General features: G+C 38.9%; 1 protein-coding gene across 1 annotated transcript; it reads left to right on the top strand.

The window, feature by feature from the left end:
* Window positions 1–803: 803 nt before the first annotated feature.
* LOC131675815 (uncharacterized) lies at window positions 804–2,327 on the top strand. The gene has a single exon (XM_058954960.1). The coding sequence runs from the start codon at window positions 804–806 to the stop codon at window positions 2,325–2,327; it is 1,524 nt and encodes a 507-aa protein (XP_058810943.1).
* Window positions 2,328–23,956: the final 21,629 nt, after the last annotated feature.

Genomic DNA, 23,956 nt, shown 5'->3' with positions numbered 1-23,956 from the left:
CTCAAATACTTTCGAAATGTATAGAAATAGTATCCTGGCACTATTAATTGATATAAAAAAAATTCCGTGAACAAATCATGGTATAAGTTTGTTCGTGCTGCATACTGACAGCCCGAGAAAAAATTGAGAATTAATATTTGCAGACCCCTCGCTTGCTATGATTGTTCGAGAAATTTCTCGACGCGTCGCCGTTACGGAAACAGTAGAGAGGGAAAGGACATTTTGGCGCGTGTGGGCAATATAAAATGGCGGTGCGTGCGCGTTTCATCATCAAAGTTTTGTGAGTCGTTCAAGCGAACAGTTGTTATATTACCAGTTACTATATTAAAAGTAAAAATGTTTTAAGTTATTAAATAGAAGCATCGAAAGAAGTTAAGTGGTTTCAATCGCAATTCGACCCTCCGAACAAGTGTCCGCTAGGTTCCAGAGTCCACTTCCCAAGTTCTAGAATTTATAGTCCATCTCTAATCATGGTCCTAACGAACCGGATCTAGTGAACTAAAGCGCAGAAATAGTGGAACAACTCAAGGAGGGTCGTTTGCATCGCTTCTAGTAGTGCAAAATGTGTGGAAGTTAACAAATTTAATAGACGCGGCCATATTGGTGAAAAAAGTGAGCTATAGACAAGACGCCATTTTGGTGAAAAAATGTGGTGATAGAAAAGGCGCCATTTTTGAAAAAGTAGTGAAGTGAAGTTTCCGCCACGAGGACACCCTTCCCCCAGGCACCGTGTTTATAGACTTGGCTGTAATCCGTGTTTGGTTCGGGCATAAGGTCCGATAAGTGCTGGTGTCCCTCAGGCAATGCCAAAAAATACTCTGGAAGCTTCTGCTAACGAATCCGGAAGCGGCACTGCACTTGGGCAGTCAACCATTTCGTCAACTCCAGTCAGTAAGAAGGAAAAGAAGAAGCAGAAGTTACAGGAAAAAATCGACAGGATGGAGCAGATTGAACTACTCGTCCACCGCCGTAGTCAGGCAAAAGGTAAGGTGACAAGAATTTATAATACTATATGCCCCAATGAGAACGATGAAGTCGTTCAGCTAAGCGAAGCTCAAATCCGGGTGTTCATGAAGAAGCTAGAAACAGCTCAAAAGGAGTACCTTGCTATTCATGAAAGCATCCTTGGCTTAGCAACGGCGGATACCCGAAAAACTCATAGCCAACACTACGAAGAGTTCGACGAACATTATGATACGGTGGCCATCTTGCTCGAAGAGCAACTGATCGCTATGAATACCGCTCCAAGAGCAAATGCAAACCATAACTCGTTGAATACTTCCATGCTTAATCAGGGTCCAGTCATTGTGCACCAACCTTTAAGAATGCCGATTCCTTCTTTCGATGGTCGATACGAAAGTTGGCCAAAGTTTAAAGCCATGTTTAAAGATCTGGTCGACAAGACACCCGATTCCCCAGCAGTGAAGCTCTACCATCTGGATAAATCATTGATGGGTAGTGCTGCTGGCCTAATTGACGCTAAAACCATCAATGAGGGAAATTACGCCCATGCATGGGAAATCCTAGAAGAAAGGTATGAGAATAAGCGTCACACGATTGATACTCACATCCACGGACTATTGAATCTCAAGAAGATGGTAAAAGAGAATCATGGTGAGCTGCGTAGCTTGGTAGACGAGTGTACCAGACATGTGGAAAGCCTTAAGTTTCTGCAACAAGAGTTCACAGGAATATCGGAACTGATTGTGGTTCATCTACTCGCTGCCGCTCTCGATAAGGAAACCCGAAGACGCTGGGAGTCCACCGTAAGACAAGGTGAACTACCTAGCTACAATCAATTGTTGGAATTCTTGAAGGAACAGTGCTTCATACTGGAGAGATGCGATAGCTTGAATCCAAAGCAACCCACAATTCAACCTAAGCCTACAACAAAGCTAAGTCAAAAATCGTACGTCGCAGCTGCTTCCGAGCATGATTCAAAACCCGAGTATAAATGTGATTTTTGTGGGAAGGGCCATCAAAATTTTACTTGCTCAGAATTTAAAGCGTTGTCGATGCAGCAGAGACTAGCTAAGGTAAGAGAGCGGAACGTTTGCTTCAATTGCTTGAGGAAGGGGCACCAGAGCAAGGATTGTCCTTCGGATAGAACATGCTCGAAATATAAACGCCATCACCACAGTCTACTGCACGCAGAGGAGCGTTCCAAATCAACGGTGGAGGAACAGAAGGTGACTCCACAATCAACCCAAAATCCAGTTCCAGAGACCAAACCTCAAGATGAAGTCCGCAAGTTGTTGCAACCAGAAGATGATAACTTCGCAAGTGCTGCTCCTCACAGCAGTGGTGGATATAATGGATCAAAATAACAAAGCCCACCTGCAGAGTTTTATTAGACAGTGCATCACAAGTCAATTTGATTTCCAAATCCATGGTGGAGACTTTGGGCTTGAAACAGTTTCCATCGAATGTCACTGTGGCAGGAGTCAACAGTACGAGAACCCATGCTTCAACCGGTAGCGTGGTACAAATTCGTTCAAGGTACTCCAGTTTCAGTGCCAACGTCAAGTGTTTGGTTACTGAAAGTGTTACGGCAGAACTGCCAACATCAGCTGTAAGCATTGGTACCTGGGAACTGCCCCATGGAATACAACTTGCGGATCCTACGTTCAACCAGACTGGGAAGGTTGATCTGTTGCTGGGTAATCAACTGTTTTTGAAGTTGCTGCTGCCTGGTGAGATTCAGTTGGCGGAAAATCTGCCAATGCTACGTGAGACTCGGTTTGGCTGGGTCGTTGGTGGCGTGTGTGGTGGCGGTAACTTTGCAGAAGCTGTCGTCCATTCGCACTCAGTCACTCTCCAAGAATTAAGTGAAGCCGTTCGACGATTCTGGGAAGTCGAAGAATACGAGAGTGATACGCAAAAGCACAGTGAAGAAACCGAGTGTGAGCTCCACTTTCAAGAAACACACCACCGAGATGCAACTGGGAGGTATGTAGTTAAAATGCCCCTCAAGGAGTCGATCGTCGAACTCGGCGATTCTCGTTCGCTGGCATTAAGAAGATTTTATGCATTAGAGAGAAAGCTTGCACAGCAGCCCGATTTGAAAAGGCAGTACGTCGAGTTCATGAATGAGTATGAAGAGCTTGGCCACTGCAAAGAGATAAAGGAAAGTGAGGATCCAGCTGACATAAAAAGGTGGTACCTACCACACCACGCTGTTCTGCGTCCATCGAATACAACTACTAAATGCCGTGTAGTTTTTGATGCTTCCGCCAAAATAACTGGTTTGGCGCTCAACGATGTGATGATGGAAGGTAATTTAAATCAAAATACATTAATTTCAATTGTCCTGCGCTTTCGATTCCCGCGCTACGCGCTATCAACCGACGTCGCAAAAATGTATCGACAAGTCCTTGTCGACAAGCAACACTCCCCACGTCAGCGCGTGTTCTGGAGAGATGAGCCATCAAGCCCTATGAGAGTGTTGGAGTTAACAACCGTCACTTACGGTACAGCATCTGCGCCTTTCCTGGCCACAAGAGCACTCTAGCAGCTAGCCAGTGACGAGAGAAAAAGATTCCCAATGGCAGCCAGGATAGTTGAAGAAAATTTTTATGTGGACAATGCCCTGTTCGGCTTTGATGATATTTCTCATGCAACAGAGGCACAAACACAGCTGATTAAGATGTTGAAGACGGGTGGATTCGAGTTGCATAAGTGGGCTTCAAACTGCCCAGAGCTGCTGCAAATTATCCCGGAAGCTGATCGTGAAGAGCCTACATGTGTTGGAGGATCCGGAAACAATGAGGTCATCAAGGCATTGGGATTGCTGTGGGATCCCACAATGGACCAGTTGCTTTTTGTTTCACCATTAGTAGTGCCCTGCGAGCGACCGACAAAGAGGCAAGTGCTTTCGCTAGTCGCGAGTATGTTTGATCCGACTGGAACTGCTGCGCCTGTGGTTCTTATAGGAAAATTGTTGATGCAGCGAATCTGGGAAAGAAGAGTTGGATGGGATGAACCAATACCGACCGATTTAGTGAAAGATTTCGAAGACTTCCTGGAAGCAGTGTGTGATGTCAATATGATCCGAATTCCGCGTATGGTGGTGATAACAAATGCTTCTGCTTATCAGCTTCATGGTTATGCAGATGCATCCCAGTTTGCGTATGGAGCTTGTGTGTATGTTAAATCCATTTTCTCTGGAGAACCTCCAGTAGTGCGATTATTGTGTGCCAAATCTAAATTAGTCCCGAAGTCAGTTCTTACGATTCCACGCAAAGAGCTTTTGGCTGCTCGTTTGCTGCACCGTTTAATAAAGAATATTTTGGAGGTAGTGCATCTTTCCTTCAGAAAAATAGTGTTGTGGTCTGATAGTCAGGTGGTCCTTGCCTGGTTGAAGAAGAAACCCGATCAACTAGAGGTGTTTGTGAGAAATCGGATCAGTGAGATTGTTTCTACTGGAGATATGTTTGAGTGGAGATATGTGCGTACTACTGAAAATCCAGCAGATATAGTGTCACATGGCCAATCAGCTAAGAAATTGGCACCTAACGTATTATGGTGGAATTGTGCAGAGTATCAGAGAAGTGAATTTTGTGAAATGGAGATACCTGATCTTTTACCCGATAATGCCATACCTGAGCTTCGTCATTCTGCGATCGTCAGCGTGGCGGTTCAGTACGAATCTTTTCGTCTTATGTTCGAGAGAATCGCTTCCTTCCGGAAACTGCAGCGCATTTTTGCCTTTGTTGTGCGATTTTGCCGAAACTGCAAAGAGAAATGCAATGACAAGCGTATCGTTTTGGATTACCCGACGACTTCAGAGCTGCGAGAGTCATTGAGGGTAATAGTGAAGACGGTGCAACATTTGGAATTTGCTACCGAAATTGCCAACCTCGAAAAAGGTGAGTTACCCAAGAGACTTTACAGCTTAAGTCCTTTTCTTGACGATGGAATGCTACGAGTGAGTGGTCGGCTCCGCCACTCAAACTTACCGTATTCTACCAAGCACCAATGGATTCTACCTCACCGAAGTCCAGTTGTGCAAAGTCTGGTCAGATGCATTCACCAAGAAAATTTGCATATTGGCCCTTTGTCACTGTTAGCTACTGTTCGGAGACAGTTTTGGATAACCAACGGCCGCAACACGGAGTTGCGTTAAATGTTTCAAGGTCAATCCCATTACAATGGAGCAGTTTATGGGAGACCTTCCGTCGAGTCGCTGTGACAGAGCGCCATCATTCCAGAAGGTTGGCTTGGATTTTGCTGGTCCGTTCCTAATTAAGCAAGCTGGACGGAAGGCAGCCCCTATCAAAGGGTATATATGCGTGTTCGTGTGCATGGCAACAAAAAGAATTCACCTAGAGGCTGTTGAAAATTTGTCTGCTGAAGCATTCATCGCTGCGCTACTTCGTTTCGTTTCCCGTCGTGGTGTCCCTGAAGAGCTATTTTCGGATAATGGGCCAAACTTTGTAGGCGCAAAGCACGAGTTGCATGAGCTGTGTTTGTTGTTTAAACAACAGCTGATGGAAAGAAAAAATTTTGAATTTTGCCAACCGCGCGAGATTCAATGGAGAATGATTCCGCCAAGCGCACCCCATATGGGAGGAATTTGGGAGGCAGGAGTGAAAAGTGCAAAGACAATACTGAAGAAGGTGTGTAATACGGCATTGCTCACGATGATGGAGTTCGCTACTCTACTTTGCCAAATTGAGGCTCTTCTGAATTCGCGGCCTTTGTATGCGCCATCCGAGGATTCAAATGATCTCGAACCGCTTACACCTGGTCACTTTTTAATCGACCGTCCGCTGATGGCGATTCCGGAGCCAACTTATGAGGAGATTCCTACCACTAGGTTGTCCCGTTGGCAGTACGTGCAGGTACTTCGTGACAACTTTTGGAGGCGTTGGTCACGTGAGTATCTGATGGAGCTACAAACCAGGGGCAAATGGACTAAGAAGAAGGCCAACGCCAAGGAGGGCATGATTGTCATGATAAAGGAGGACAATCTACCTCCCCAATCATGGAGACTTGCAAAAATTATTAAAGCTCACCCAGATCCAGACAACATGGTTCGAGTTGTCAGCTTGAAGACACAGTCGGGAATACTGGAACGGCCAATCCACAAGCTGGCCCCGCTTCCAATTCTTGAAACTTGAAGTCGTCAACCACTTCCGCTTGGGAGGATGTTCGTGCTGCATACTGACAGCCCGAGAAAAAATTGAGAATTAATATTTGCAGACCCCTCGCTTGCTATGATTGTTCGAGAAATTTCTCGACGCGTCGCCGTTACGGAAACAGTAGAGAGGGAAAGGACATTTTGGCGCGTGTGGGCAATATAAAATGGCGGTGCGTGCGCGTTTCATCATCAAAGTTTTGTGAGCCGTTCAAGTGAACAGTTGTTATATTACCAGTTACTATATTAAAAGTAAAAATGTTTTAAGTTATTAAATAGAAGCATCGAAAGAAGTTAAGTGGTTTCAATCGCAATTCGACCCTCCGAACAAGTGTCCGCTAGGTTCCAGAGTCCACTTCCCAAGTTCTAGAATTTATAGTCCATCTCTGAACAAAGTTATTGAAGGTTGGAAAAACCAGTTAAACAGCACCGATTTACCGCAAATACTTGTCTTGACTTTCTACTGTGGTTAAAGTTTGTCGTGCGTCAAAAAAGGTAGTCTTAATATTTAATTTGTCAGGATAATTTGGGAGCTGAGCTTTTGTATCTGTAGGTCATAGTGTGCTTTGTTTCTTTAGCCCTAGTAGGCAGAGGATCAAGTTACCACACGTTTTTACAAAAACCTCGTTTTGGTATGATTTTCAAAACTGTTCAAATTACTGACAGGACATAGTATTCGGATTTATACATTACTCATAGCTCTCACAATTCGAATTGACTACAAGATGGCGAATTTTGCAATTTAAATTTTTATTTCATTGAAAAGTTTTAAGAAAAAAGCAAAAGTGGGATCAAGCATACCCACTCTCCCCTACCGGTTGATATGGAATGGATTCCTGATTAGATGTTATGTGTAGAACGATTTTTTTCATCAAATATGGAGTCGTTCGTATTGATGAAATTCATCATGTATTGGAATACTACATAGAAATACTAGTGTTTTTCCTTTAATTTTTTTGGTGAATTTCCTTTGCGCATTAAAGGTGATATTTACTACGTAAATGCGAAAAACGTTCATTATATTTCATGTGTCAAAGTCATTGCAAATAAAGAAATCGAAAGAAAAAATTTACAACTTCATTATTCCATTTTTTAAATAGACCTTTCTCGTCAAAAAATTTTATATGATAGGATGCTTCCTTTTTTATCCCCAATTCGTTACTTCCTATTGCCGCGATGATTTGGTACCTCTAACTATTGAAAAAATCAAAAATAGTGCAAGCTGCTCATTTAACCCCATATTCTGAATACCTATCTTGCCTTGTTTCCCCGTATTTTTACACCATTTGGCTGAATTTCCTGTGGGGAATACTAAAAGGATGCCAGATCTGCATATATATTAGTAATTCTGTAGATTTTGCGTTTTCACTGCAGATCTTTTGCAGATTACAAATATTTAGCAGAACAAAGCCTATGCCAGCCAATTTATACACCAGCCTTCAACATTTTTGATCATTTAAATTATATACATACTACATTTCTACGTCGCATTTATTGAAGATTTTTGTAGCAATCTGCAGACTTTTATATTTTTACTGCAGGCTATTGTTTAAATAGACCTGGCATCACTGATGCTGAAATGATTCATTCATATACCTGTCAAAAATATAGAGCATTGTGTGAAAATGTATAACCTCACTTTTCTGACAGTTCGGTGTGCTTGTTTACCTAAGATTTGTTTACACGGACTTTTAAAATTTACATTACTTGAATACTTTCGATGCTCTTTGAAAGAATATCAACTCAAGAGGGATGAGGATTGGAACAATGGTAACCTGGTTCATACATTGACCAATCAGCGCTGGATGTAAAACCCGGTGGCATATGCTGAATCGAAAGATCAAGCATTGGGCTATAAAACGATTGCTTTCTGGATGATGGATAAGGATTTGTACACATTTGTTTGTTTGCTCGTGGGTTAATTCCTAACAAGATGATCCGATTGATTATTCATTTTTGGGTGGTGAAGTTTACCTGAACTTTATAGGTAACGAATTCGGTCGATGATAAGTTGTTGAAATGATTTTGATCGTTCAATGCCCATATCGAAGAACGTTTCCATTGGTCAGAATGCCTACCAGCGTATGATAGCTGCAAACATGAGGACAACAAGGTTATCGCTTTCGAATGGAACAATCATTTATTATTCGGTTTCAAGTTCCATTACACTAAAAGTTTCGTTGATTATCGCATTGTCGTTGATTTAGCCGGAAAATGCAAAATAGCGCTCGGCACTGACGACAAGGAGTAAGAAGGATTTGATTGGAGTGATAATAATGCAGAGCATTATATATTCTGGTAGAATATCAGGGAGGAGAAATTATATGTAAATTTATATTATATCCCGAGTTGCATTAATTTTGGCACCGCAATAAAGCTATCTGCAACTGCTGTCTTGTTCAAATTGGCACGAAATAACTAGGCAGCGAATGATAGATTTCATAGTCAATTTATTTACTTTTTCTGAAGGATAAGTAATTAGTATGTTGTGAATATATGTGTCGCCGGTGCCGTGTGTTATGGTGGTACCGGACGGAACAGTTGGTCAGATCTGTCTTAACGCTCTCTACTTAGCGCAGGATACGCGAAACCGCTGCTAGCTTTCGAAAGAAAATTCCTAGCTGCTGCTACTCTATCAGTCTCTCTCTCTCTCGACTGAGGACTACAATTTCGGTCGATTAAATTATGCTATGAAAATTGTACTTCCTGGAATTTCATCTAACGAGATCAATTCATTGTGAGGAATTTCGCTGCGTTCCAATATTGCTTGCCTCTGTAGGTGACGATGTGTGTGGATTCACTTCGGCAGCCAGCTCTTATGTTTTGGGTAATTTTGCTATCTTATTCTGCTGAATAAATCATCTGCCTAAAGCCTCTACGTTATACTACGGTCACTTTAAAAACGCCCTGCTATTTAATCTTGTAGCTCTCGGCAAGTCAGTCCTGGCACTCTCCTCGACTATTCCTGGCACTATACCGCTGACGTCGCACTAATCACGGTGATCAAACTTGGCGAGAGCGGCAGTGGTTTCGTCGGAATTGTTCACTCGACAAGCAGTAAGTGCAAGGACTCTGCTACTTATGCCTGAGCCCCTCATTGAAACCTTCGTCCTGCCGGAGTGTTAGCTTCGTCCGATACCGGAGCGTATTGTTGAACCGAAGCAGTCTGCTACTGGCGCTGCTTCCTTCGAATTGGAATCGCTGAATATTCCCGTTAGCCGAATGTCCAACGTGGCCGAAGGCAAACCGATTGCAGCAACACCATCAGCCGTAGCTGACATTTTAGCCTTCAATCCAAGTACCTGCCATTGGCATAGCGACAGACGAGTGCGGTGCAGGCTGGACATCGGTTGACTCGGTGCCGGACGGGGCGAAACAACTGCAACAGGAGCGGACCTAGTATGGGGTGTAAAGGTCATCAATTGCCATAGATCACCAAAATGCTCTGCGACTAACATTGTGAACAAAACAAACCAAATGAAATTGATCGCAACAACGATAAAATAATCTAAATTCTACCCAAACGTTTGAAAAGGATCACTGCCAAACGTAAACCTTGAGAAAAAGGTAAAAGAAGTTTTGGTCGAATTCATTATAATTCTATTTAAAAATTTAATACTGTTTTATTTGGTTTGATTGCGCAAATTGTTTACATCAGACACTCCCCTTAATTCATTGTGTACGTATTTCACTGCCTTTATAATCATTTTGGAATCAGTTACAATAATCCTTTATAATCATTTTATAATATGCGTATTGCTAGTTAGGACTTTTATATCAGCCGGGCCCTTTTATAATTTGTTATAAAATCATTATCAAAATTCTTCATAATCCATTGTTGCGTTATGTTTATGCACATGGTCAGATAGATAGTTTTTAACTGGGACGTGACGTGTGGATACGAAAAAACCTAATGTCAATTGCAGCCAGGGGCAGCTGTCAAATGCAGCCAAAGGGAACCGTCAAATGCAGTGAGGGGGAACAGTCAAATGTAGCCAGTCCATTTAAAATATGTGAGGAAGAAAGAGTGGCTATGCAAGACAAGAGATCAAATGAACAGAAAAAATGAAAAAGAAAACATCTATCCACAGGTTTTGTCCCAGGATTTTAATAGAGAACATGAAAATTCGATTTGTTTGCATTTGGCAGTAGGCCTTTTTCAAATGTTTGGCTAGAAATTCCTTACTTCTTCAATGAATCAAAAATCAAAATTACAGCTGAGCGACCTTGTTTGGAAAGTGTTACCATTTGGCAGCGAACCAAACCAAGTTTCTCATACTATGATCGAATCAACAAAAATTCCAAGACTATGTAAACAATCTCTCTGAACTGTCAAAAAAGTGAGGTTAAACATTATCATGCAATGTTCTCCACCGAGAGGTTCACTTTAGTTTGTTTACATAATCAATGAACTTTGTACCGCGACTCACCACTTCATTTGCCGCGTTGCCAGGAGCTCAAGCAAAAATATACAAAACCGTGTTGCCCAAACACACATTTTGAGTCCCACCATTCTTGCAAAGGTGAAAAAAAATACTCAACATTCTTGCATTTTTCAAATTTAAAAAAATCAATAAAAAATCACGATAGCTCCAAATAGTCTCATTTCAACGGCAATATTCTTAAAAATGTGTAGTCTTTTGAATAAAAATAAGAAAAAAGGGGGTTAGGTCGGACGAGAAAGGTCTATTAACTGAAGTATAAGTAAATTAAAGGTTTTTCTATTAATTGCTGCGAAGAACATTTTTCTGTGTATAATAATGAAATACAACTATATTTCATAGGACTTCAGCGCTATGCTAATATTTAGAGGAATGACAATGTTTTACCTTGTTTCGAAAGCATTTGTCTTAAAATTAACGGTATTTTATTAATAAAAATCGCAAAAATTGATTTTTTCATAATTGTTTTACATTCTGAGGAGTCCGTCAAAGTAAATTTTCGTGTAAATAAGAATTACATTTTACTACATATGGTTATATAAAATAAAAGAATAATTTTTCAACACTATTTAATTTTTAATTCAATTTTACCGCATGGTGCAGTGCGGTAAATGCAATGCGGTTGCGGTAAGCGGTGCGGTTTTAATATTTTTTGCGGTTGCGGTGCGGACAATCCATTTACCGCCCACATCCGCACCGCGACGAACCCTAAGTGAAAGTACGGAATTTATTGAATCAATGATACATACATTGGTTTGAACACAATAAAATGACTTTTTTTACAAAGATTACTATAATTTTGCGAATCTTCAACAAATTTGAAAAAAATCAAATGATTCTAAAAGTTGAAAGAATGATCTTGATACGGTATAAAATGGAATTTCGATATTTTTGAAAACCTGCAATTATTTTGAAGAGTGAAAGTTTAAAAATCGGGTTTGGAAATTACCACGAAATGGGGTGGAAATTGAAATGAAAAAATATTTCTGACCAGTTATACATTGGTAACACGCAATGTTACTGTTACAATTATGATTGTGCGCAAATTATACTTACGAGCCATTGTTTTGAAAAACTATAAAAAATTAACAATAAAACAATAAAAATCAGCAAAAATGAGAACGATTTTTTGTTCCGCTTCAAAATTAAATTAAATTAATTAAACGATTAAAAACGATTATATAATACTAATTGTATCTATCGTAGTAAAACAATCAGTATTTAAATTGGTATTGTCACGAATCACATTTCCACTGACAGCACGAAACATGACGAAACACTAACGGCAACCGTACACTGGGGTACAAATGTACCCCCACGCCAACTTTGACACCTGCTTCCACGAAGGCTATTAGCAAACTGGCTATACCTTTTTTCCTACTATTACCCAGTCAAAAAGGGCAAGTTTCTGGCTAACGGGGAGCTATTTGCCAACTCGGATGCGCTCATAGACCTTCAATTTTCCAGCAAATTGCTGGTAATTAGGGGGCTATTTTAAATGCAACATTTGGGCGATTCGCCGCCGTCATTTTTTGGCCGTCTTACCCGCCCTTAAATCGCCCCCAAATCGCCCAGGGAACGCGCTATTTAATCGCCCTTAATTGCCTAATATGAAAATTACAAATATTACTTATTTTCGGATTCATTTTCTACTCACATAAACTTATCACTACACTAGGTAATCATCACCAAACTATAGGAAGAATCAATGGTGAAATTAATATTGCACACCAAAACTTACCACAATCTGACTTTCATTAAGACTTTAGGTCAGAGATCTTGTTCCACTATCCTTACACACGATTCCACCCCAGTCAAAAAGGGCAAGTTGCTGGCTAACGGGGGGCTATTTGCCAACTCGGATGCCCTAATTGCCCTTCAATTTGCTGGCAATTAGGGGGCTATTTCAAATGCAACATTTGGGCGATTTGCCACCGTCATTTTCTTGCCACTCTACCCGCCCTTAAATCACCCCCAAATCGCCCAGGGAACGCGCCATTTAATCGCCCTTAATTGCCTAATATGAAAATTACAAATATTACTTATTTTCGGATTCATTATCTACTCACATAAACTTATCACTACACTAGGTAATCACCACCAAACTATAGGAAGAATCAATGGTGAAATTGGCATTGCACACCAAAACTTACCACAGTCTGACTTTTATTAAGAGTTTAGGTCAGAGATCTTGTTCCACTATATTTACACACGATTCCACAATTTCCCACATTCGTTTGCTAAATGAAGTGTACTAGACAAACAAAATACAAGCGAGAACACGCCAATTGTTTAAAAAAACAATTTTAAGCTTAAGCTAAACATTGAAAAACGCAAAAAACTACCAAGTCTATTTCAGCCGCCAGAAAATTTGTCTAAGTGTTGAAATTGCCTTTTAATCGCATTCGCAAATTGCGTTTGTTCCTAGGGGCAATTAGCCCAGGTGAGTTGAGTCAAACGTCAAACTGTTTAAATCGCCTGAACATGTTCGTCCGCATTTTTTTTGACCGGGTACTAGGAACTCTAAATTTAATTATGGTTAGCGTCCCAGGTCGGTAAATGTCGAATTCGCGTTTTTACAGGGTCCCAAAGAAGGCGTGGGGTACATTTGTACCCCAGTGCAACGCTCTAGGGTTAATAAATTACATGGGTACCAAAAAAAGTAACAAATGCTTTCCAATTTTCGATCAGCAGGTAGTGAAGGGGTCAATAAATCCTTGAACTGTCAATTCATGACCGTGCGATTCCTGGCCAACAGGTCCTCTATTTTGCCTGATGTTTGTTCTAAACTTTGCGGTTGGAGCCAACAGTATATATTTTCAATTCTTTCAATATTTTGAATCGATTCCGTCGCGTGTTAATCTTCGGTGGAAAGCACAATACCGGTAGATTGCAGCAAATTATAGTATTCTTTTAATTTCTGCAATATGTAAATAAAAAAATATCCATGCGATTATAAAAGTTATTAATTACCCCCTTTACGATTTGATTTAAAACATCTTTTTTATCTGTAGCGAAGAAGAACTTCGGAAGCTGTCAGAAATAGAGGTGTCTTTAGAATACGATGGATGGATCGAGCTGAACGTTACTGATGCGGTTCTGGAATGGGTCAACAACAAAAAATCAAATAGAGGATTTTATATTGGAGCATATTCCATACATCGTACAGGTAACAAGTTTAACTTTTTGTAGGGTTCTAAAACATCTCTTACTGCTTAACGCGTAAGAGACATCTTAATGATAAGTACACGGGGCGACAAACTTGATCACTTTGTCCGTAAATAAAACTATTGTGGATCCCCTAAGCATGCAATGGACAATGTTTAAATATCTGTTAAGGGGTTCTCATCATCGGACAGCTTCAAAAAATCTTGCAGACTTTCAGAGTTATGCTGATTAACATCTCATGCTTGTAAGTTTCCATTACTTTAATTGTTTTGCTTTTACTTTTATAAAAACAATGTTTTTCGAAATTCCGTGCTCGATTATAAATAATTATGAATGCTATGTGTAAAAGTAAAACGGTTTTAACCCTCCTAACATTAAGATGTAATATTTCTTATAACTCTTATCTCTCTCTCTCTTCGAATATTATACTGATTGAGAACATTTCGAACATGATGCTGCGCGGTGTTTCTGATAACACGTACTACATAGGACAGTAACAGAACTCATAGAAACGCTCAAATAAATGTGACAACATCTGTCCGAGAAATTTGAAGGTATAAACCAAATCAAAGATAAAGCGAAAAAATAGCATATAAAATAGACGAACAAACGATTTATTACTAATACTTTGTTAATAAAATATCTGAGTTCTTCAATCAATCCAGCTATAAATGTTGTTCTGGACCAAAACAATCGAAAAAAATATTGCATGTATTTAAATTGCATACTCTAAATAGGGTGAACCCATATTTTTACACGACTGATAACTAAGAACTGAAATTGCAGCTCTTGATATCACACTACGTACACTTCAGGTGCTTGCGTATGTACTGAAAAGTGATCTCACGGTGAGCAACATAGTTCGAATATTATTGAATCAATCGATCTAAAACTTCCCAGTAGTATCTTTGATTTGAACCACTATTGATAAACCTAATGCCGAAGAACAATTTTAAAAAAACACTCAAAACCCGTTAGGGAGAATCATAAAAATTACTGGAACTTTTTTTGCGAAACTCTTCGATGATCTTCCGTCACTAATGCTAGTTCACTAGATGCACGATGCTCTAAAAATCTAGCGAATTAGTTTTAGGGCACTAACGGGTATCGTTCAGGGCCATTTGCCGTCCGGAAGGCTAAAATCAGTAAAGAATGCTGAAAACTAATGTGCATTCTATAATTTTTATTTCAGCGATTCGTGAGACACCATGCTCACCGCAAGCCATAAAAATAAACTGCGTTGTAAAGCGATAGTCACAACACCTTTTATCAAAAGTAATTCTATCAAAAAAATTCAAATCCTACTTTATAATATTCACTACTTTATTATGGTTTGGTATGAAAGTATGATTAATATACTTTTGTGATATTGAATGCTGTGGTCCACTAAGAGGTTGATAACAGTCTATTATCTTTCTCCGGACAAAACCAGCCTAGAGGCAGTGTGGTATCCGGCGGGTTTAAGTATTTCAACCAATAATTGATCCACTGGTTTCCTGTTCCCATGTCATAAGAGGCGACTGAAAACAGGAGTCCTCAAGTCAAGGTGTTTCTCCGTGCCGAGGACTGAATGGCTGGCAGGACTAAAATATGCCAGTAGCGCACGGAGTGTCATGAGTCTTACCCTTGCTGTGTTAAGCGAATCTCTAACACAGTGGACGTTTGTTTCTTTGCAAGTCATGGGATTCCAATGATGGTCATGTCCCTAATACCCATTTCGGGGTTCGCTATAGGCGATTATAAGCCAACGTGTTTGGTATCTTCTAGTTGCTGTACAACAAATGCTGATGATGTATCCAAAACGAAAGAATTTGGCACCGCCAAGCTAACGCATTTGTGCCTATCAAATAAACGAAATGAATAAAAAAAATGCTGAAATCGAGTATGGTTAGAGTAGCACAAATTAATTTTCAGCATAAACATACAGCAACTATGAATCTATCCCGCCTTGAGCAGGAAGGAAAAGCTTCCATAGCTTTGGTTCAAGAACCATATTTCCATAAAGGAAACTTCACCGACTTCGTAGCTTTCAACAAAAACGGCATGACAAATCCACTTGAAATGCCTCGTGCATGTATAATTGCGAATAGTGCTATTGACGCTTGTCTTATATCCGACCTCACAGCTCGCGATATTTGTGCTGTCACGGTAAATATGACTGTTGACAACATAAACAAGAAATATGACTATTGTTCGCCATATTTGCCGCATAATAAACCATCACCTTATGATGATTTCAAAAGGGTTGTATCATACTGTGGCAGAAATGGTATACCTCTCATAATTGGCAGTGATGCAAATGCCCACCACATAGCAGCATACCAAGAGGCTTGTTCGCTTCGAGTTAGGCGTGCTTCTAGAAGAACACCTTGGTGAATACCGAACATGTTCGACTCAAAAAGTTATGTAGAAGAGCTTGGAATCGCAGATGCCGGGACAAGTCGGAAGCCTTTAAGTTGGCTCGTAAAGCATACAGAAATGCCCTTCGATCATCTGAGCGAAGTGGTTGGAAAAGCCTCTGCACAAATGACTCAAGTCTCAACGAGACTAGTAGATTCAATAAGTTACTTTCGAAATCGAAAGACTTTCATGTTCGTTCAATTAGAACTGCTGATGGTGAATGCTCGTCTGACGAAGATGTAGTACTCAACTGTTGACACACACTTTCCAGGCTGTACGGAGCCATCACTGACGACATCCCTTGTGTTCTTTTCAGGTAGTTCTGATTTTTGGGCATTTGCTCGTAGAATTGTGACAACCGACTCGATCAAATGGGCAATTGAAAGTTTTGCTCCGTATAAGTCTCCGGGAAAGGATGGAATCATTCCAGTTCTTCTACAAAAAGGATATGAACGCTTCAAGCGTATTTAAAAAAAGGTTCTTACTTGTAGTCTTGCAACAGGATACATTCCATTAGCGTGGCGGGAAAAAACTGTAAAATTCATTTCCAAAGGTGGCCGCGTCACTTTTGAGGAGGCAAAGAGCTTTAGACCGATAGGCCCCTGTGCATAGGGGGGGGGAGGTTTGGGGGTTCAACCCCCCCCCCCATGAGGGTTTTGAATTACTTTTAAAAATTTATTAACTTCCTGTTCAGGAAAAAAAATATACTGCAAACCGTTTTGACACATTAAATGTCATTTGAGTTTGGTCACTCTAGAAACAAGTCAATCAAGAAACCAAGGACGAAACTTTGCGTGGGTTGCTGGAAAGGGATGTATGTCGAGTTGGACGGCTTCTCTGAAGGATCGGTTCACGTTTCGACAAGCTTCGATATTAGCAACAGTAGGGAGTAGACAGCAGATGTCGGTCAGCGGACTAGCAACGGCAGCTAAAGAGGAAGAACACGAAGTTGGAGACAACAATCGGGATATCGTTGTCTAGAGAAATTTCAACGCCCTATGATATATTTCGTTGGAGTGGGCATCGGTATAGGGTGAAATACCGCCGCCGAGAAGTTCTTAGCACCAGCTAGCAGATAAATAGGAACGACTAGCACCAAGAAGCCCGCCGATGGTGGTTGTAAACAAATGTAAATTCTTATGGCCGACACCTCCGGATCGGTTCATGTCTCAACAGGTGACGATATTTGCAGCAGACCTGAGCAGGTCAGATATATCGCGAAGGTTGGACAGCAAGTTAGGAAAATTAGCTTTGGATAAAAACATGATGATTAACACAAAATAAAATAAGCAAGAACACAATCCCTACTAAAACAGTACGTAACGGTTGCCCCGTATGGATGAGGATTACGAGATACAAGAGGTTTAGTTTTAGTCGGTTGGCTTAACAACTACTACAAACCAATCCGAATCCACCACGAGCCAGCAGGCAGCGCACAGTGATCGGAAATGCCAAAAACGTGAACTTAATTCACTAAAGGCCAAACCATCGAATATACTCACAGAGTGTCTTTAGAAGAATTGTTTATATGAATATTCCCCACAATCTGATAAAAATTAAATTGAGGCACGCCTTACTATGATTGAACTAGAAAAATTAACTTTTTATACTGACAAGGTAGGAAGTTGGTGTCTTCGACAAAGTTTTAGAAATGCTCATAATGAAGAATTTTGTTGAGCAACTTGAACTTGTACGACTTAAAGTTATCGATTTATAAAGTGTTTTCTAAGGCAACCCCCTTAAGGCCTCCGTCGGGAAATCCGCCATTTTTTCGTGTTTTTGCGGTTTTACATTTCTTATAAAGGAAAGGTATAGAATTCGCTCAAACCTTCAAGATTTTTTCCGAGGCCCGGAGGGCCGAGTCTTATATACCAATCGACTCAGCTCGACGATTTGGGACAATGTCTGTGTGTGTGTGTGTAACGGACAAATTCTCATTCGTGTTTCTCAGCAATGGCTGAACCGATCTTATCCAAACCAGTTTTAAATGAAAGAACTAAAAAACAGTATGAACGCTATTAATTTGTTTTTGATTCTGATGTTTGGTTTCCATGATATGAATGTTTGAATGCGTAAAAATGGCGTTTTTTTGCAGTTTTTTTTTAAATTATCTGCCGGAATTGACAATATAGATTACCAATTTATACGTTTTTAGATAGCTTCAACGAATACCTTTCGAACAAGCTATAGATTGTTGAAATCGGACTATTATCAAAAGAGATATTTAACATTAAATGCGGACGAAAGATTTTTATCATTTCCCATTGCCAGAAATAAGACCAAAAACATGTAATCTATTTTTAACGCCAAAACGGCTTATTTTAGGACAATCGTATCTTCGGAGAATATAATGAAGGCAATATGCCCTTTCTTTTGGTATTATGCTTTTGCTGATTAATCCCCCTATGAGTGAGATATTTTCACAATTTTTCTTGGAAGTGATTACATCGAAATGATGCCTTCAGCAAATTTGTAGCTCTTACTTTTGCGAATAACTTTACTGAAGACTTCAAATACCTATTATGAATACTTTAAAAGTTATGGCTTGTTGTTTGTGGATTACTCTTTGTCGCCTATTTATTTTATAATCCATTGAAATAAGCCAAACATTATTTCGATAAATCGAATTTTGTATTTCATTTTTCTATCTACAACCGCTAGAAATAATCACCGAACACTTTCAAGTTGTCTGGAAGGAACTTGATAACTTATCAGTGCAAAAATGTTCATTTGTACGAACCTTCTCACTGCAATTTTTCTAACTTATAACCATCGGATCGATCTGAAACATATCGAAAAATGAAAAGCGAAATTAATAACTCCAAGCAACGGCGTAGCCAAGAGAAGATTTCGGGGTTTAAGACAATACAACCCTTCCCCCCCCCCCCCCAACACACCCAAAAAAAATATTGGATTGAAGTTGAAAATTTATGGATGCTGACTGATTTAATTCAATATTACAATAACAATTATCTGATCCGTAGATTGATAACCTGTTGTTGTAAACATCATGAGGACTTTTGATAAATTGTCGGAATGGTTCCTGATATGTAACTGATCTATTGGTCTTGATTTCACAGTTGTCTAATAGCATCAATTTCAAATTCCTGCCTGAAAACATTCCAATAGAAAATTCCAGAGTTCTGTAATCAATCATAATCCTCAGATTTATTTTCAAATTGATCTCGCTTTTGTAGAGATGTACTGTAATAAGGGTCTTTATTTAATAGAAAGTGAAGTTAAAATTGATTTAATGTCTATGAAACATAATGCATAATTTTCAACATTTCCTAAAAATGTTTTTGCCTTTCTCATTCACTCTAAAATTCGTCAATCTAATCCCGACCCGGAGGGCCGAGTGTCATATGCCAATCGACTGAGTTCGTCGAGATTGGAAAATATCTGTGTGTGTATGTGTGTATGTGGAAAAAAATGTGACCTCTGTTAATCAGAGATGGCTGGATCGATTTGCACAAAGTTAGTCTCAAATGAAAGGTACCTTTCCCATCGGCTGCTATTGAATTTTTATTGATTGGACTTCCGGTTCCGGAGTTACGAGTTGAAGAGTGCACTCACACAGCAAATTCCCATATAAACTGAAATGAAAAATTTTCAAAATCAAATTTGTATTTTTGATGCCAAATGACTTTAAAATGCATGAAACATTGAGATGTTTGACAAAAATTGACTTCTTTAGACTTTGGTACATTTTTGCCTTTCTCATATAGAAAGGTTATGCAATCACTCCAAAAATCGTCAATCATACCGGCCCGGAGGGAGTATGCAGTGAGGGGTTGCTACTTTAAAATTAAAACTAGTTTAAAATTTCTTAACAAGTTGAAAATTTTCGGCAAGACCTGGACCTCCCGGATCTTTCTCCATGATCCGCCGCTGGTTTCAAGCGATGTTTCAATATCACATAGTATCTCAAGATCGTGGCTGTCGATCCATTGTATGTATGTGCAAATCGTACTGAACATGTAATATTCATTTCCACCATTGTATTGAACATAACCAGCCATGGAATCGTAGTCTGGACAAATGAGACAAGCACAATTGCACCACTAGGTGGATTAAAACAGGTTTTTATTTTGGGAATGCGTCGAGTTGAGACAAAAACGTAATATGATTAATAACGAGGATAACGCTTCCCGAATGTAGAGAGAAATTTATGAAAAATGACGATTTCCATTCGATTCTAGCAGGTTCTGATCGATTTTGATGAGCATTTGATTTTTATTGTATGACCATTTATATGTATAGGTTAAATGTTCAAAAACAGTAATTTAAGGTCAAGATAGCATAATTTTGAAACCGCCAATTTCGGAGGGTTAGTATCTTTGATGAGTTTTACAAACGTTAAACAACGTTGACGGTATATCGTCCAAGAAGTATTTATGGTGAATTTTCTCAGGTTAATATTCATGACTACAATAAAGTCTCAACAAATTCGCTAAAGACACGAACTCTGTTACTATTTTCTGAAAAATTAATTTTGCATAATTTTAAAACTTCAAAAATTACGGTTTCGGAATTATGCCGTTTGGACAGTAAGATCGATTTTCACCAAACCGAATTTCTGGCTACGCCGCTGATTTCAAGTAAGTAGAGGCAAAGTCGTTCTACACTCGTTCAAAAGAAACTTCTTCGAATGCTGAATATCTATTATAACACATTGAAACCCCGATTATATCAGCCAAATATGAATATATGTTTGATGGGCTCTAGCAGACGAACAAGACTGAATTCGAGTAAATCCTTTCTTGAGCATGTTTTCCTTATCATGAAGATATGCGAAATATGCGAAAATAAAAAGCTCATCATAATCAGAAATAGTTATCAGACTACATCAAGGGACGAGAAGAATATTTTAACAGCTTCAGTTTATTATAAAGAAAAAAAAGCCCGATTTAGTGATCAATGTCAATGTCACCCTAAAATACACCATGAGACTGATAAAAATGGGTCTTTATTGTATGTATTATTCGCTGTGTTTCACATTAATAGGTACATTTCTATTTTGGAGATTGTTTTATTGCATCGAACTACAACAATTTTTAGGTAGTTATCAAGGGGTTATTTTATAGACTTCTTCCAAAATTTGGCGAACCTATTCCAATTCGTATACCAATTAATTGGTATACTTAAGGGTTTATATGTTGCAGATAGAGAAAATACTGAAATTTTCAGCTTTTTTCCTACATAATATTACGAAAGCTTATTAAACAATTTTTCCTAATAAGTTTGTGAAAATTATAAACTATTTGAATTTTTTTATTAGTTTTATTTTTTATTTAACCGTGATTTTTTAATAAATATTGACCATAGCTTCACAACGTAGTCTATTTTTCATGGCTTGCGGTGAGCACGATCTCTCGAATTGCTGAACTGAAAATTATGGAATAGAAATTAATTTTTAGTATTCTTTACAGACCCGCTGGTGCCCTAAGACGATTTCGCTAGATTTTCAGAGCACTGTGCACCCAGTGCATTAACGCAAGTGACGGAAGGTTATCGAAAAGTTTCGAATTTACAGTAATGATGATAATTTTTCCGAACGGTTCGTTTTTGTGAGGTTTTTATTTGTTCTTTGGCATTAGGATTAGCGATAATAATTCAAATCAAGGATACTACTGGGAAGTCACCTTTAGAAAAAGTCGATGTCGAAGTAAAATTTGAAACTATGCACGCATGCACTTCAGAGATAGCGTGATATCAGGAGCTGCGATTTCATTAAAATTTTCTTAGTTCTCAGTCGCGTTGGAAATTTGAATAAAGTATAAACTTCGAAACGATTCAAAAAAAAAATTCGATTTTTTTGGCTCAGTACAATATATAACCCCTTTAGGAAATTCAGTTTTCCCACCACAATTTAGATATTTTATTAACAGATCATTAACAATAATTCGTTGGTATGTCTATTTTATGGGCCATTTTTTCGCTTTCCCATTGATTTGGTTTGAGATTTCTAGCACTGATGTTGTTATGCTGAATTGAGCGGTTCTCTGAGTCCTGCCACTATCCCATGTAGTATGTGTTATCAAAAGAATCGCGAAGCATCAAGTTCTAAATGTTCTCAAACGATATAATAGCCGAAGAGAGTGATAAGAGTTATAAGAAATGTCTCATCACACTGTTAGGTGGATTAAAAACGTTTTACATTTCTTATAAAAGAAATGTATAGAATTCGCTCAAACTTTCAAGATTTTTTCCGAGGCCCGGAGGGCCGAGTCTTATATACCAATCGACTCAGCTCGACGATTTGGGACAATGTCTGTGTGTGTGTGTGTCTGTGTGTGTATGTAACGGACAAATTCTCATTCGTGTTTCTCAGCAATGGCTGAACCGATCTTATCCAAACCAATTTTAAATGAAAGAACTAAAAAACAGTATGAACGCTATTAATTTGTTTTTGATTCTGATGTTTAGTTTTTAAGATATCTCGAGTACTTTTTCAAATGGACGTAAGTAACAATGAGAGATTCTCTTTGAGGTCTTTCTCTTCTGTTCATTACTCGGCCATTTCAACATTTACTACACTACTCTTTGCATAATATTGTGGTAAAAACCGTCGGCTTTCGAAATGTACTGGAAAATTAGTATAAAGTGTTGTAATGACGTCGTAATAAACGAAAGAGAAAGTAAACAAAGAGAGGCTCTCAATGTTACTTACGTCCATTTGAAAAAGTACTCGAGATATGAATGTTAGAATGCGTAAAAATGGCGTTTTTTGCAGTTTTTTTTTAAATTATCTGCCGGAATTGACAATATAGATTAACAATTTATATGTTTTAGACAGCTTTAACGAATACCTTTCGAACAAACTATAGATTGTTAAAATCGCACTATTATAAAAAGAGATATTTAACATTAAATGCGGACGAAAGATTTTTATCATTTCCCATTGCCAGAAATATGACCAAAAACATGTAATCTATTATTAACGCCAAAACGGCTTATTTTAAGTCAATAGTATCTTCGGAGAATTTAATGGAGGAAATATGCTCTTTCTTTTGGTATTATGCTTTTGCTGACTAATCCCTCTATGAGTGAGATATTTTCACAAATTTTCTTGGAAGTGATTATAACGAAATGATGCCTTCAGCAAATTTGTAGCTCTTACTTTTGCGAATAACTTTACTGAAGACTTCAAATATCTATTTTGAACACTTTAAAAATTATGGCTTGTTGTTGGTGGATTACTCTTCGTCGCCTATTTATTGTTCAATATAGTAATAATCCATTGAAATAAGCCAAACATTATTTCGATAAATCGAATTTTGTATTTCATTTTTCTATCTACAACCGCTAGAAATAATCACCGAACACTTCCAAGTTGTCTGGAAGGAACTTGATAACTTATCAGTGCAAAAATGCTCATTTGTGCGAACCTTCTGACTGCAATTTTTCTAACTTATGACCATCGGATCGATCTGAAAGCTTTCGGAAAATAAAAAGCGAAATAAATAACTCCAAGCAACGGCGTAGCCAAGAGAAGGTTTTGGGGTTTAACACCATACAGCCCCCCCCCACCACACCAAAAAAAAATATTGGATTGAAGTTGAAAATTTATTGATGCAAACTGATTTAATTCAATATTACAATAAAATTATCTGATCCGTAGATTGATAACCTGTTGTTGTAAACATCATGAGGACTTTTGATAAATTGTCGGAATGGGGTCCTGTGATATGTAACTGATCTATTGGTCTTGATTTCACAGTTGTCTAATAGCATCAATATCAAATTCCTGCCTGAAGACATTCCAATAGAAAATTCCAGAGTTCTGTAATCAATCATAATCCTC

The sequence above is a fragment of the Topomyia yanbarensis genome, chromosome 1 (assembly GCF_030247195.1).
Source record: "Topomyia yanbarensis strain Yona2022 chromosome 1, ASM3024719v1, whole genome shotgun sequence".
Taxonomy (NCBI): domain Eukaryota; kingdom Metazoa; phylum Arthropoda; class Insecta; order Diptera; family Culicidae; genus Topomyia; species Topomyia yanbarensis.
Note: the sequence above shows the minus strand (reverse complement) of the source record. Positions and strands in the feature narration are given on the sequence as shown.

What these genes read in the sequence shown, in the direction of transcription:
- LOC131675815 (XM_058954960.1), top strand. Translation starts at nt 804, where the DNA reads ATGCCAAAAAATACTCTGGAAGCTTCTGCTAACGAATCCGGAAGCGGC.